Source organism: Antedon bifida, chromosome 8, assembly GCF_963402885.1.
Source record: "Antedon bifida chromosome 8, ecAntBifi1.1, whole genome shotgun sequence".
Classification (NCBI taxonomy): domain Eukaryota; kingdom Metazoa; phylum Echinodermata; class Crinoidea; order Comatulida; family Antedonidae; genus Antedon; species Antedon bifida.
In genome coordinates, this window is record NC_136233.1 from 15,299,394 (window position 1) to 15,316,461 (window position 17,068).

Below are 17,068 nucleotides of genomic sequence, written 5' to 3' on the forward strand. Positions count from 1 at the left end.
AACTCACCGTTGAGCTCTGTCTACAAACTAGTTGACAAAAAAATGTGATGTGCCCAAATATGATAGTGATATGCCTAAATATGGTAGTGATATTATGACATCGTCATCATGTCCATATATGGGCACATCATATCAAGTTTGATAGTGTAGACAGAGCTTTAGTAAATACCGATGATGCAAAAACGAGATATACATGCAAAATGCGCATATGAGAGATAGCAAAAATAAAACAAGCGTCACAAGAGGAATAAACAAGAAATATTTCTTACAAAAAACGCTGCTCGACATTTTAAAATTAATCATTGTTCTTTCTTCAGATATATTTATGATTAATTATTAAAAAGATGTCCTTTAATCGCAAAAATACATACAAATCAAAGATAGTTCTTTAATTGTGAATCACATGCCCATTTAAAAATGGTCAATTTTTAACTTTAATGTTTGTGACCTCAACCTGTAGGCATGCAACTGAATACCCTCTAGAGACAACGTGACTTCACGGTGGTACAAGTGAGTAAATTCTTCCACAATCTGTTGATTAATTCGCGTCAACCAATCAAAGGGCGAGAATCTAAAATCGTTCAACAGTGGGCCCTCATAGACTCTCTTTTCCCAGACGTCATTTTGGGTCCAGCAGCTGGGATCTATAAATTATAGTCGAGTTTACAAAGTCGCGAAAGTGTCGGCCTTAGATACTATAACTGCTGCTTGCTTTAGCTTCTGAATGAGTAGCCCTCATGGGACGTAGCTGGCTAGAGCAATCGAAACGTCGACTGTGGTGGACTAACATAAAAAAGACAATAAATACAGTATTGGAGCATAGAGATATTATAATATCTCTATACTTGGAGCTAGAATAACTGCAAAATGGCCTATTTAAAGTATGATTTGATTAATTTGCATTTTTAATGTTTTTGAGGGATAAATACAACTTTATTAAGAGGACAAAAACAATAAACAGTAAATTCATCGTTAGTTTCATTTCAATTAGTTTATTATACAGCAATGCTATAAACACGTATCCACATTAATTATAAGACGTTTTATAAGCATGTATACATTGAAAATAAATAAAACTATACACTGTTAAATAAAGAATTACAAGTAAATATTTATTTAGATCCAGTGCCTTATTTACGGATCTATAGCTGCTATGTGAAATCAAGTCACGGCATTGTTCACACTAGGACGCAACGCAAGGACGTAACCGCAACGCAAGCGAGTTGACCAATGACAATCGACAGTTCGAATAATCCATCGCTTGTGATTAGTCAAATTACTTGTGTATTTCATTTCAGAAGCCTTTTAAAGTAAATACTGTTAACAAACCCTTACATTCTATTTATACTTTTTGGTTATTAACACCTGTATAGACAATACAATTATGTCTATTGTCTTACCCTTAATCAGTGATATGCTTATTGTCAAATGCATTAATACTACACAGTACATGTAATTGTAATTAGCATGGCGAAGATTTAATCTATTAACATATAGCTACAGTACTTTGATGACAAGAATCGACCAATTACAACTATGCACAGGGTACTGACTTTGATTTGGATAGAAATTAAAATAGATGACATCATCATCATAATTTACATATAATTATGTCATTATTTCATGAAAGATAAACACACGTTTACTTTCATATAGAAGTATATTTAGGTCATAGTGGCCTTACTTAATACTTGCATAGGAATTTTAATATAAGCAATATGTCTATATTGTTTAAATTTTACCAACAATACTGTAAAACCAGTGTAGTATTAAAAAGCGAGTTGAACCTTTTATTATGTAGTCACTTTGCTAAATTCCAGCAGTATAAAGCAAATCATCAAACCTATTGGCCACTACAAAACTACCATTTTAAAATTAAAATCCCTTTTTCGTTAAAGATGTATTGTCCCCTTGAAAAAAAAATTTAATTTTTTTTGTTGAATAAGCCATTTTAATGTCATATAATATTTATCCACTTCGACCAAAAATTAGATCGAAAAAAAATGTATTTAACTGAAAAAATTAAAGCAAAAAAATAGTCAAATTGGCTGCCAGCCAATCGATTTTTGGTTGAATTTAACCATTTATTTTGTCATTTTATAAGGGAAAACATTATTTTTTTTGTTTTTTTTTCTGTGGAAGTGATTAACTTTAATAAACTACAAAATAGCCTGTTCAAAATCTGATTTAATTAATCTTCATTTTTCATGTTTTTGGGGGACAATACATCTTTAAGAGACTATTGAGATGTCACATAGGAAAAAAAACATGATGGTTTTCAACAAGGGTCTAAGTTGTTGGGGCCTAGAAACTAGTGTAATCAAAACGTGTCACTGTCCTATCAGCGGTGGCCATAGAGGATTAAAAATGTATACATCATATCAAAATAAAAAAATATCCTAATATGGAATAATATCACTCTTTGTACAGCAAACCTTCGGCATAAACTTATTTAATTGAACTAATAAAAATATATTTTTTTAAAAAACCAACATACATCTGCATAATAACTAAATATTTCAACCAATAATCAAGTCGAAATAAAAAAAATGTTAATTTCACTTCCTTTCATTAAAAAATCTTTAAATTATCTATAAAAATTGCATGATTGCGGTTTTCATTCAACTGTTCTGAAGGTGTAAACAGCAACTGGACGTTTGAATTATCATTCTCATATTAGTACATCACACAATCATGAATATTAATAATAAAGCCCTTATCCAAAAAATTAATTAAAAACCGGACATGAAACTAACACATTTTTTTATTTTGCCTAAACATACCATGTTAAAAATGTCAAAAACCTTAAATTGCATTTCATGGTTCAGTGCACCAAATATTAAGGTGCATGCGAGTTGTTCAAAAACAAATCACACTATTATATAGTATTATAATATTATTATTAACTGTTCAATAATCCAAACCAAGAAATAAATAAGCCAAAATACTGTATTTCAATATTTGCCCATTAAATAGGCCAAAAGGCACTCGCTTAACATTATTTTTTTTAGTAACCAAACTAAACAATAATACAACTAATAACTCACACACAATGTAAAATATACCTTTATGTTTAGCATGGCCTCAATACATGTACAATTATGTATTACAATAATAAATAAATATCATTTGCCAAGATACTGAAAAACATTTAATGGTAGTAGTCCATTAAAATAAAAACGGTGCCTGCAAACAAAATATTATCCCTCAAATATTTTTTCCTTCAAACATATCTTCCCTTAAACATTTTTCCACTCAAACTATTAAATATTTTTAATTTAGTTTCCTCATCAAGAATTTTTTTTCTTTACAGGTTTTACCATTAATGTACCCTTGGTTTTCTTTCTTTTTTTCACATTGATCATAAAACAAATTTACACAAAAGATGCTCTTTATAAAAGAAAATAATCACGTATAATGGGGTTTGAAACAATCAAAATTTGTAATCATTCGAATAAACAGCTTTCAGAATTGAAACCAGTAACCAATTATCGCTTCCTCAAACCTATGTTACCAATTTAATATTGCTCAATATTCTAAATTAAAATGTAAATTTCTGGTTGAAATAGAACATGGTCCCTAAATCATTAATAAAAGGATGGTCCTAGCTTATAAGTCTATTAGTACTAGTAATTTAAATTATTATTATAGTATTTGTCGTCTACCAGCAACAAGTTAATAGTGGTAGCAAATTTATGCAATGAATTATTTTAATATTGATAATATTCGATGCTCTGTTAAATCACATAGACCTTACTTACAGTGTACTGTATCATATAGTGAAATCATGTGGGGTCATAAAAATTAACATCCTTTGGAATAACAATGTATATTTAGATTAACAAATTCGGAGTTGCTGTAATCTAGACTTATTACTTGCATATTATACAGTTTAAAAACCATATAACATAAAACAAAGGATCTATCTTAGTTGTGCGCGTAGTAGCCAAAAAATCAACAGTATCATATGTTCCCATCCACATAATAAATACAATCAACACCATTATTTATTATATGAATCATAATTAATATGATCATAATAAACTTGAAATCAAATCATCATGATCAATGTAATCATAATCAATATCAGCTCTCCTAAAACCAAAATTAGAAGACTTTAAACTAGTATTATTATTATGTCATTTTATTGTGCAGATGTGGGTACGTCCTTTCTCACTAGATTCCGTAACGGTATTGATGGTTTGTAGGTTCAGACGACTGACATCATCAATGTTCTAAGTGATCGCAAAGCAAAAGATTTCGAATATCACAATAACACTTAATGGTATTGACGGATTCTAGGTTCAGACGACTGACAACACAATGCTCTAGGTGATTGCAAAGCGAAAGATTTCTAATATCACAATAACACTTAATGGTATTGACGGATTGTAAGGTTCAGGCAATGACCGACAAGATATTCGAGTATGATCTAGGTGATCGCAAAGCAAAAGATTTCTAATATCACAATAACACTTAATGGTATTGACGGATTGTAAGGTTCAGGCAATGACCGACAAGATATTCGAGTGTGATTTAGGTGATCGCAAAGCGAAAGATTTCTAATATCACATGTCAATAACACTTAATGGTATTGACGGATTGTAAGGTTCAGGCAACGACCAACAAGATATTCGAGTACGATCTATGATTGCAAAGCGAAAGATCACAATAACACTTCGCAGTGTCAATTATCATGAACAACAATAGTATTTCCCATTATTCAAACCATCACATGAAATATATTGTTTGTGGTTAAACCACCCATACAGAGGTTAAATAATAAACCATACATTAAAAGTACATTTTAAAAATGTTTATCACGTTCTTCATTTACTGGGAAGAAAAATGTATTTATTAAGTTCAGCCAGTTTAATTCAAAGTGCAAAGTTAACTTTTTATTATAGGAAAATTGAGACATTACAAAGTGCCATTTATTTTTTAAAACCTGTAAGAGTAAAATGTGTTTTTTAATTTGCGTAAATACATATGTAATAGTTATTTTTTTTTTATTATTTGCACAGAAGCCTTAGACATTAAAGACGGAAATCGCTGATTACTCTAGAACAGGTGCATTATAAAAAAAATTTGTATTCGTTGAACATGACGAATTTGTCTTTTTTGTTTCAAATTCGTTGAAACCAGACTGTTTTTAAAAACTCTGTTTTAGCCTCATTTAATAGGATAGTCAATCTATCCACTCATGAATATGCATGATTTGTATTGTATACTGCCAACTTTAAGCAGACTGAATAGTGATTTCATATTTGCATTAAATACAACCCCACGAAACTAAAGTATGTAAACATTTTCTGACTGACATGACAAAGCTCTTTGTTTACTATAGACTGCATATGCCTACCTTAACGTCTGATCAAACATACAAAAGAACATCATAAAAGGTATTCAGCAACCAACAATCGCCAACCATGACAGTTGTAGCAATATCAACATCTCCTATTGAACCATCACTGCTTTGGGCTTCAGCTCTGAACTAAAGAGAATAGGATGGGTGATTAATTAATAAAGCTAATTCGTTTTTTTCGCCCACTTCAAGTCGTCTGATCTTGGTTTGTGACCGGTTAACTTTTCAAGTAGCCACTCAGCCCTGCTCCAAAATTTCAAAAATTCTAGCGGTCCATTGAGCCAACCGGTGGTAATACAGAAATACGTTTCGTGCGGGGAAACGTGGTGTATTCGGTGGTGTTGCTTCGGCAGTATTACGTGCCATTTTTGGAGAACCTCCACCCACGGTGGTAGGCCGAAATAGGTGTGCGACCACTTGTGAATTTGATTAGTTAGTGTAATAAATATACAGAGAAGAAACAGGAAGCACTCCCAGCTATAAAGTTCACGTATTCGTTCATCCGTGTAAACGCAGAAGGTGAATGCCTGCCAGGCCAATAATGGAATAGCCATCATACAATTGTCTCCATTAGTCTCGATATAATCGTGACGTGTAATTGCAGTCGGGTCAATATGATGCTCTCGAAATGGACGTATAAAATTCTGGAAAAAAAAAAAAAACCAACATTACTACCGGTAATTGTAAAAACCTAAATACATGCAGTGGCTGAAGTTTATATGCATCTTAAATCTACACTATCAAACTTTATGTGACTAAAAAATTTGATGTGCCCAAATATGGACATGATGACATCATATCAGTACCATATTTGGGTATATCAGTACCATATTTGAGCACATCACACTTTTTTTTGTCGTCAAACTAGTTTGATCATGGAGGTATAAAAATAGTCTATTTTTATACCTCCATGGTTTGATAGAGTAGACAGAGCTTTAGTTTAACATTTATCTTTTTATATCATGCTTATAATTAAATTTGGTAGGGAACTCCCATTACTTGTTTTATACTGGGTTGTTTGCACTGTACATCAAATATACCCACTTAATATTTGTACATCACCTGATGATCTTTATCTCCTTGGTAGTGAATGTGCAATAAAAAGTTGACATTTCCAATAAACTTGAATCATTTATTTATCTATATGTTTTACTGTTAACATACATTTCCAAATTGATTCACTCCTACTGAGTGTAAGAATATGTAGGGGTGTAGAACATGAAATCAGGTCCTAACTTAGCGCAGGCCTCGCAGAATCAAGATTGTCATGAGGGTAGCCAGTACCTGAGATTTGGTTGTCGTCTCAATACCGCAGTTTGTTTTTGTAATTTCACTTCCGAGACCTTAGTTGCCCTACAGAGTGGTTGCCCCGGGACCAAGCGCAACTGATTCTGCGAGCCAAGCATAACGCGTGTGGTAAGAAAAAAAAAAGAAAATTACTTGTCCTAAAATTGGAAGTTCTATGGATCCCCAGGAGTCGGCACTCCAGTGAACAAAACCTGAGAGAAAATCAGCGACTACAATGCCAAACACTGCAAAATACAAAATAACATTATTCGAATATCACTTTAGGATGTTATAACAGTATTTTATGAACTGCAACATCAAGGGTCGTGAAAATTAATTTTAGACATGGCATGCTGGTAAGCTCATTTCATTGTATGTGAACATCAGGTATCAACAAGTGCTTTTCCGATTGTCAGAATTCTAAATAAGCTACTTTTTTGTTTTAATATATTGAGATATTATATAGCATAGATGTAGGAGTGACAACTATAAAACAATTCACTGTATTATAAACAGTATAGTATATATATATATATAAGTACACTGTAGTCTCATTGGGGAGGGGAAGGAAATTTGATTGAGCATTTTAGGAATGGAATATACTCAGATTGCATTTATGATTAATAATGGATTAGTCTTTTGTCTGATTAAATTAAAGGGTGGCATTATACTAAGTGCTCAAAATTCACCCTAACAAACTAGCAATTTGCTGGTAGATTATATAATAGTTAGCTAGTATGGGTTGCTCATTTTGCTGGTTAGATTTTTTTCAAGGTTTAAAAGGTTTGCTAGTGAATAAAAAAATCAAATTTCTAGCCCTGATTTAGATTACCTGCATAACAATGGATTTACCAAAGTTCTGAGTTCATTTTTTTTCTTCTAAATTAGGGGATAGGATTGGGATCATACTAGGTCATAGTAGAAATTATGCAATTCATTTGGCTTAGTATTTGTAGTCATGACTGGACAGTATTGGTAAATTCAACAAAGATGAAAGAATTACTCACATGCAGCCGCAAATGGGGCAGCCCAATTTTCAATGCTAAAATGGTAGACCAGTTGAAAAATGTTAAAGATTGCCAAAAACAAACAGGTGTATACACATGTAACTTCTTGTGTACGCTTCCCTGAAAAGAACAACAAGTTTGTAATCAATATTCATTGTTATTGTGTATACATAATCTCTTGCTTTTAAAATGCATTTTATGCCTATTGTTTGAAAACCCTGAAAAGTTTAGTACTGTACAGGTACCCTTGCAGGTTGAAAACTAACTAGTAGCCTGTCATTGCCAAAGTACTGTACTATGCAATTACTGGGATATAAATACTACACAATTTTATTTCTTATTACTTCTTACTATTATATTGTAACAACCTGTATTTAAAATTATCTATTGTTTTTGTAGAGGGTCCTAAAATGGAATTAGTGTTAGGCCTATTGCTATTACCACCAAGGGAGTGTTATTTATTAATACGGTATGGTATATAAACTACCTTGATTATATAATTCATTGTTCAAATCAATGATTCTTTTTTTTTCATTAAAATCTTGATTCATCATCAATTAATTTTATAAAATTGATATTGCCAATATTTTACCTATAAATAACATCATTTTATATACAGTAGTAAAATAATTAAACTTATCCTTTCAAATTTTTTTATAAATCATTTTGCATTTTAATTAGGTCTAGTAATTGTTTTTCAGTTACAAAAAATGTTTCTCTTAGTATTATATAAGAGGAAAAATACATAACAGCTAGTCATACTACTACAGATTATATAATTTAATGTTATTAAGAATCCACTGGCAAAGTAAAAGGCTTCACATTGATTGGTCAAAATGTAGTAGTGTACTACTAATATTGGTATTACTAACTAGGCCTATGCCTATATTTTATGCTAAAGACACTTATACAAAATCACGGCCTAGGCGGGAAATACTAGCCTAACTATTTAGTACTATTAGTCTAGCTAGGCCTACGCCTATTCTATTATATAATATTTTACTTCCTTATTGCCATGTTTTGTCTCATTAATTTTGTTTCAGATTTCTGTTAATGTGTGTTATTAATACAACAAATTAAAAATAATAAATAAATGACATGTTAATTTCCAACCCATTTTTTCCTCTTAAAATTATCCTAAAAAGAATTTAATATTTAATAAATTTGAGAAATTCCCCTAGCTAGCATAGCATCTAGTCTAGGCTAGTACTATATAATATTACAATCAATTATTATACCCTAGCTAAAAAGCTGGGCCAGGGGTTCGACCTAGAAAAGTAATATCTCCAAGCCAGGTTTACCGCCTTCGCCTAGCACACTACGGCCTACTCCCTTGATGAAATTAAGTGACCTGACCAACCCAACATGCTAAACTTATAGTCTGGGCCTACGCTACGTACGTTACGTACGGTAAGGTTGAAACGTAAAATTGATCATATTCTTACCTTTTGTATACAGTCCAGCTAGCTCTTTTGCACCAGCATGATTTGGACCCCATCTTGATACCTTATTTTGTTTGGTAACTCCCTTTTGATTACAGTTTAGGTCCTCTTCTGTCATCTTTTTAGCCTTCGCCACAACCCGGTCGGAAGTCGCCATAACGTCCTCAATGTACTGCATTTGCTACGCTCCAGTGGTAGGTGTATTGGCGACTCTTATTGGATAAGCCGAATAATATAACAAATTCCAGCCAATTAAAAAACTTTTTACTCAAATATTGATAAAGATACCACACCGGTGGGTGGTACGGTTCATGCGCACTGCATGCACATTTAAAGAGCAGATGGTGGATGGCTGAGTATTGGTAGAGGGGGAACTTGCGGGTCCAAACTTTGATGTTACTGCACATAGTATGATATTTTTAGTTGTCTAAATTAGGCATAAATTAACCATCAAGTTGTTCATATTCCGTTAATTTAATTTGTATCATCGATCGTGTTACCCTTTGCTATCAATTTTAGGCCACATACTCTGTGTTAGGCCCTATCCTAGGCAAAAAATTAAATATACAGTTGATCATGTGTACTTGGGATACTAAAACATCAAAGGCCTACAACAATAGGATCTATGATGATGTTGTGAAGGCACATTGTGTTTTATAAGGTAGTAGACTGTTGTACACCTTTGAAGAATCAACAAATAATACATTCAATTATTAATACTTCTTATGTTGTTACAACTTCCTTGTTTGTGTGTGGCATGACTTTTTTCATTTTTCTTGTTAATATAATATTATTGCACATTTAAAAAAATGAATAAATAAGAAAATATTGTAGTGTACTTCTTACTACCTTGCATGATTGGTGAATAACATCAACAATCTATGATTATTTCTTCTTTCTTTCTTTATTTACCCATAAATATAAATTATAAACATATTGAACATACAAATAATAATTATATCAAGGGAAGGGCTAAAAAATAGTTAAAACTAATCAAGTTCAGCCCCTAAACATTGAAATATAAATAGTTATATAAATGAATTAGGGCGACCTTTCTAAAAAATTAATATACATAAAATATTTTTATTTTATTTTTTCTCTCAAATATACAGTATATTGGCCCCCTGGTCCCCAGCCTGGGTTTGCTCGCTTCGCTCGCAATCTCCCCCCCACCCCCCCTAAAAAATGTTCTAGATCCGCCCCTGGTAGTGATGACATCTTCATGTCCATATATGGGCACATCACATTTTGTTGTCACATAAAGTTTGATAGTGTAGACAGAGAGCTTTAGTTTGTAAACTTCAAGTTCGCAAACAACAATTTGGTAACGAATGTGGAAATTGATTCTATTGATTTGTATGAGTCTATTATCATGCCAAAGAGATACAAACCAAAAGATTGAAATCACTGCAATCTCTTTTATTGTAAAGGTTGTCCTTCTATTGACATGGGCCAACTTTCATGCTTCATTAACACAGATAAATAAACTGAATATATTACCTTATATAATATATCCAATATACTTATCGTTTTGATTTAGCTTTTCGCTTTTTTTTTTGTATCTCCATTGAGATCCAGCCACTGATACCCACAGCATTGTCATTTTTTCAGTAATTTGCCTTTGGATTTATATATATATAAACACAAGAGGCAAAGAACATTAATTCTAAACCGCCCGGTGATATACTGAAATTTAATTAATTAGGTATAATCACACTTCTGGTCTAATTCCACCCCCTTTATGTCACAAACAGGCATATCTCCGGGTATAGTCCCAGTATGACTTTGGTCTAGATGTAGGCCTCTCTAGCCAGTTCAGATGAGTTTTTACAAGAAATGCTTACCAATCATTTTTCTTCCTGAACCAAGGTACATAGTCCCACCTATAGTCCCTCAACCCCCCAATTTCGTGTTCTAGGGGTGGGATTATACCAGAGGATATATGGGAGTGTGTTATCTTGATTTTTTTCTTCATTTTCTTTACCATCTTAGGTGCATAGGAAACTTTGGAATGTTTGCATTATATCCAGCTGTAATGTCATATTTTAAACAGTTAAACTGTAAATCAACAAGATGGTGCACTTTGATTCGAATATTCAAGACAAGAAGAATAGGAGAACATGATCATATATCTATAGATTATACATTGCGTCGATATTTCTCAAAAAAACCAAAACTTACAGAAAAAAAATTGGTAAAGTTTTTGTTTTATTTCGTAGTACAAACATTTATAAATGCTTTTAGTTAGGAAGTAAAATGCATGAAAATTTTCATTTTCATTCCTAAATTGGAAAACTGAAATATTGGGAGATTTTATGAAAGCACATCCAAACTATAGAAGGTGCTATAACATTTTGAAAAATACTTTTATTGACCATATTTTAGCATAACATTAACAATGGTTAGCATATAATATATATGGGCCTGTCGCTGTAGTCCCTCTTTACATTATACAAGTATACATACAAATACAAATAAAAATAATACAACACTTAGGCTAATCTTAATTAGCCGTTACGTACATTATATCAGTATAAAAAAAAAAAAGAATACAGTATCTTAATTAATTAGGTAACCATCTGAGGTATACTTCAAACCATTGAGGGCACTATTAAAAATATAAATACATTTATAATAGTCAACATAATTTATGGTGTACCAAAAGCGGAAATGCTTTGGTAATTCATTATTTCAGTTCTTTCATTATTATAAAATTGTATTAGTAGATTACTATTCTCATATCATTAAAATACAAAATTGTTGGATGATAAAAAAAGTGATGTTACTCATTTTTTTAAACATTCAATAATTATTAGACTGAAAAATTCATTGATTGGCGGAAAGTTGTGTTCATTGGAGGGGAAGGAGGGGATGGTTGCATATCTATGAGACGAGAGGCACATGTGGAATTTGGAGGCCCTGATGGTGGAAATGGAGGAAATGGGGCAAAGGTCATTGTACGATGTATGTAACACTGCAGTTTGAAATTTAGTTTAAGCACCCAATTCTTTCTACTGCATCTCCACAAAATGTATCACATATAGAAGTGCCTGTATTTTTAAAATTAGGGTTATGTTAAGCTCTGTTTACACTATCAAACTACTTTGACAACAAAAGTGTGATGTTCCCAAATATGGTAGTGATATGTCCAAATATGGTAGTGATATGACATCATCATGGTTTTTTTTGTCCCATAAAGTTTGATAGCTTTAGACTTATGACCTATGATACAGGCGTGATATACGTGACACTGTATTACAGAATTTGCCTATGATACTGGGAAAAACTTTCCTTTTAGCATCCAAAAAAATCAAAAGTTTGGATAAAGTTGTATCAACTTACAAAGGAGAAAATGGTGTAAGAGGAAGCAGCAGTAATAGCCATGGGAAGAATGCAACGCACACAATTGTTGAGGTAACAGTACAGTATCTCAGGGTCATAGTAGATGTTTAGATGAATAACCTACAGACCACAATGTGTACTACAGCTTCTGTCTACTGACTTGCACTTGCATGGGTCCCAACTTGGAAAAATTACACATCGGGAGACTTTATACAAGTATGGCCTATAGAAGGTGCTTATAATTTGTACAAAATATACCTAAATCTAGAGGATGAGCTCTTTCTAAAAATCTGTGGCAACATATATATCAACAGTGGGTATCTCAAGCAGGGATGGTTTTGTATATTTAAAATAATCTGGAGAAATTGCATCTTTAATGGTGATACTAAAAGTATCCTGCAGTCAGAAGACTTGGAAGATCTGGACTTTTACAATGTTTATTCTTCTCTTATTAATGTAGGTACCTGTTGGAACTATGATAAAGGAAAATGATGTTTGTATAGTAGACCTTGAACATGATGGTGATGAGGTAACTAATAATGTCACTATTAGCCCTACATGTACACAAATATTGTGTACAATAACATAGAGATAGATCCAGCAAAAATATAATAATATCCTGGATTTATAAAGTGCCTAACTTTTGTGAAACCTCTAAGCACTGTACATATTATTATTACCCTGGTCATTTTTGGATCAAACATGTATGGAAATATACTCGTAAAGAAGCAAAAAAATAAATAAACAATGTAGTTTATAATTTAAAAATGTGTCATTGTACAGTAGTTTTTAATTTTTATTGATATATATACCAACAGCAACCACTATATAACAATACTTTTATAATAATAATAATAATAATAATACAGTTTTGTACATAAATTTGAATCTTATTATCTTTTATTTTTAGTTTATTGCAGCTCGTGGGGGCGCTGGTGGAAAAGGAAATAGAGAATTCTTATCAAATGAAAACCGAGCACCGACAATTGCCACACGAGGTATGAGAGGCGAACAGCGAATTTTAGAATTGGAATTGAGGGTTATGGCGCAATTTGGATTGGTAAGATTAAGTATTGTGTTATTCCTTTGATATGTTATATCCAGGTTTCGGGCAGCGGCTCCAGTATATTTGTATGGTTTTTGAGAATTCTATGACCTCTGGGATTGTTTGATTTCGGTAAAATATTGATTGACTGAATCGTTAACTTGCAACTTGCGGTGAATGTGCAGATGGACCGTTACAAGTACTCGTTCTACCCAGCTGGTATAAGGCATTATAACAAAAGATTTGTTAGATAGTTCTTTTTTTGTTAGGCAAGCCAAGATAATTTATGAGCATTGTCATTTCCATTTATATTGGACAAATCTGTATCTGTGTCTGTATGTGTGAACATAATTGATGGGTTTCTGCTGTTGGAGTGTTATATAAATAATTGTTTACAGTATATCAATCTGTTCACATTTACTGTATCTAGATTGGGTTTCCAAATGCTGGAAAATCTACGTTATTACGTGCTTTGTCAAGAGCTCGGCCAGCGGTTGCTGCGTACCCCTTCACCACTCTGAATCCACATGTGGGAATGGTGGAATATGATGATATGGAACAAATAGCAGGTGAGTAGTCTATTTTTAACTAAATCTATTATTGAGTTAAAATAACGATTATGAGGCATTTGATAAATAGGCAAACTGCCTTAAAATGTCTTGACATGTTTCGAGAAACTATTCTCATCATCAGAACAGAAAACAACACCTAGAGTACTTATACAGGTTGTATGCAAGTGAGGAAGTAATTAGAATGATAAAACAACAAGGAACATAGGCAACAAACAATCATATGCCAAGCGTGACGCTTAAGTTATAGATTTGTTTGTTCAAGGAAGGTTTACTCCCCGTGATGTGGATTATTATATTATACTAGTATCTTTTTTTTATAAAATATTTTATAAAAAAGACACGACCTTGAACCAATTGTGTTGAATTAATAAATAGAAATGAAATAAATACCTGTATGATTGCACTGTAGGAAGTAGAAGTTCCTAGAATGAAGTACCTGTAAGAAAATATAAAATATTAACATTTAGTATTTCTTCATTAGTTGCAGACATTCCAGGACTGATACAAGGTGCGCATTTAAATAAAGGCCTTGGACATTCGTTTCTTAGGCATATAGAGCGATGTCTTTGCTTATTGTATGTCATCGACCTCTCTCAACCAAACACGCTAGAGCAACTTCAGCACCTTAAATATGAATTGGATCAGTACTTGCCAGGCCTAGCTGAACGGCCGCATGCAGTTGTTGGAAATAAGATTGACATTCCAGAAGCTAAGCAAAATCTTAAGATAATTCAAGAAAATATTAGCTTGCCTGTTATTGCAATTTCTGCACATTATAATTTGCATATACCAGAACTTAAAAAACATTTACGTGAACTTTCTAACAAATATGTAAATAAGTTAGAGGAGACTTCTGAAGAGCATCATATCATTTAATAAATATTTTATAGTTATAATAATGATGTCATACTGTATATGACGCGAGTATAATCAGGAGGCTTGGGTACCAAAGAAAGTAAGAGGTAGGAGATCATACTAAGATTAACAATGGGTTTATCCAAGTCTTGTGTCCAAATTTAGCCTAAATTCGTGGGTGAGATATACTCGGATGGTCATGTACAGAGTAGAACAATATGTTAGTTTAATGGTCTGAATATGTTAGTAGTAATGTATGTCAGAAGCAATTTAATACTTCCGATTACTATATCAAATCCATTGATAAAATACATTGAAATATGTGAAGAAAATGAGGATAAAAGTACAAAGTACAAAGTACAAAATACCAATTATCTTTTCTGAACTGAGAAATACAATATCCCTATGCTAAGAGTCACAAAGACAAAGTGATGAGTTTTAATGCATACATATTAGGATTATGATGGAAGAGCATGATGATGTGATATTTTAATGCATAAACAAGATTGCTGCTGACTCAATGAATATATTTAAAACAAATTATGAAGATTTTATGTTGGAAATAAATTAACTTTTCTATTAAATATTATTGTGTGCTATTTTCAATTATATTTTCCCTACTCCACAATTTTATTTTAAACAGCTATTATAAAAGCTTAAAATAAGATTTGCCTTTTGCAAGTAACTATAATACATTAATGGCGTTCCATACGAATTGCACTTAATGCGCGCCATACTTACGAAGTGTTCACACACGCCACGTCGCATTTTTGTGTACGATCGAACGTACGTCTGGTAGCGGTGCTCGACTCTTTCTCTCCGCTCTCGCTAGGCCTACGTAAAGAGTTTTTTTTTTAGTCCCAGTGCAAGACTTACTTTATTTCACTATTAAAATGTCGGCTAACTTGTCCACAGTAGTGCAGAAAATTTACAATGAATACATGACAAAGACATCGCAGAAACTGAAAATTATTGACGTATATTTAACTTACATTCTGTTAACAGGAATCATCCAATTTGCCTACTGTTGTCTTGTCGGAACGTTTCCATTCAACTCTTTCTTGTCGGGATTTATTTCAAGCGTAGGGTCGTTTGTACTGGCAGGTAAGCCTAGGGCCAGGCCTAGCTAGAAAGCTCACTAGCTAATTAGCTAGCTAAATGTTTTTAATTTTGAACCCACACTACCATTATTATGCCTGAATTGAAAGGCCAGTTAATTATTTATGGCCTACATAACAACATTATGGTTATTTTTAATAAACAAAAATGAAAAGCATGTTGTTTACTTTTTGGCCTCTCTCTAGCTAAGCCAACTAAGCCTAGCTAGGCTAGAGAAAGACTTTATGCTATTTCATCTTTTCTTTTTTTATTAGTTTGTTTCAGGCTACAAGTAAACCCTCAAAATAAAAGCACATTTCAAGGAATATCATCTGAAAGAGCATTTGCAGATTTTATTTTCGCAAGCGTTGTTTTACATCTTGTGGTTATGAACTTCATAGGATAAAAAATATTCTGGTAAATTTGCTATTTTATTATTCATTATATATATTCTCTCACAACAATAAATTGCTTGTACTGTAATTTGAAATCACACAGTTGTAAGTCTATTTCGTGCATACTAGCTTACCTGGATAAACCGACATTGGCCTATTCTCTCCGAGAAGAGTGCTACAACTTGAATATATAAAATTTTAATAGACACCCCTATCAAATAATGGTACATACCATCAACACACAACCATCATTTTTTCCATATTTTCTTTTCAGGATCAAGAAAGGAATTTCAATCAACAGAAGTACCAAGTGCAGACTGCATTGTACCATGTACAGTAAAGCCTAGGCCCTACTGTATATATAAACTTCCAGATTAAACAAATAAATAAATCTGAACTATCTGTTTTTTTTACACTAAGCATACTAAACTCTTAAAATAAATAAATCTGTTATGGATTAATTTGAGGTACAGAGATTAGATCTTTTGTTGATTACTCTGTTTTACAATTTAATTGACATCAAAACACTCAACAGCACTACATGGTAACTAAAAAAAAACACAAATGAATCCTCTGAATCTTGGCCAGTGAACATTCCGAACTTGTTACGGTACTTACTCTTTTTATTTGTATTCTGAAAAACCTGTACGTCAACAATGA

The 17,068-nt window shown here is 32.4% G+C and overlaps 3 protein-coding genes across 4 annotated transcripts; 2 read left to right on the forward strand and 1 right to left on the reverse strand.

The window, feature by feature from the left end:
- Positions 1–976: 976 nt before the first annotated feature.
- On the reverse strand, positions 977–9,485 carry LOC144850935 (plasmanylethanolamine desaturase 1-like). The gene is made up of 4 exons (XM_078708453.1): positions 9,105–9,485; positions 7,660–7,779; positions 6,806–6,897; positions 977–6,009 (listed from the first exon to the last, which is right to left on the reverse strand). Exons 1-4 carry the CDS (start codon positions 9,277–9,279, stop codon positions 5,530–5,532), a joined length of 867 nt encoding a protein of 288 aa, XP_078564579.1. The 5' UTR covers positions 9,280–9,485; the 3' UTR covers positions 977–5,529.
- Positions 9,404–15,493, forward strand: LOC144850933 (mitochondrial ribosome-associated GTPase 2-like). 2 transcript variants are annotated; one of them, XM_078708451.1, is made up of 8 exons: positions 9,404–9,509; positions 11,094–11,295; positions 11,918–12,065; positions 12,400–12,515; positions 12,904–12,972; positions 13,354–13,503; positions 13,919–14,057; positions 14,542–15,493. In XM_078708451.1, exons 2-8 carry the CDS (start codon positions 11,113–11,115, stop codon positions 14,934–14,936), a joined length of 1,200 nt encoding a protein of 399 aa, XP_078564577.1. In that variant the 5' UTR covers positions 9,404–9,509; positions 11,094–11,112; the 3' UTR covers positions 14,937–15,493. The 2 variants fall into 2 exon arrangements, with proteins under 2 accessions (XP_078564577.1, XP_078564578.1); XM_078708452.1 differs by lacking the exon at positions 9,404–9,509 and adding an exon at positions 9,669–9,762.
- A 191-nt stretch (positions 15,494–15,684) lies between these two features.
- On the forward strand, positions 15,685–16,936 carry LOC144849571 (dolichyl-diphosphooligosaccharide--protein glycosyltransferase subunit DAD1-like). Its single transcript, XM_078706522.1, has 3 exons — positions 15,685–16,019; positions 16,289–16,430; positions 16,683–16,936. Exons 1-2 carry the CDS (start codon positions 15,809–15,811, stop codon positions 16,417–16,419), a joined length of 342 nt encoding a protein of 113 aa, XP_078562648.1. The 5' UTR covers positions 15,685–15,808; the 3' UTR covers positions 16,420–16,430; positions 16,683–16,936.
- The last annotated feature ends 132 nt before the right edge of the window (positions 16,937–17,068 follow it).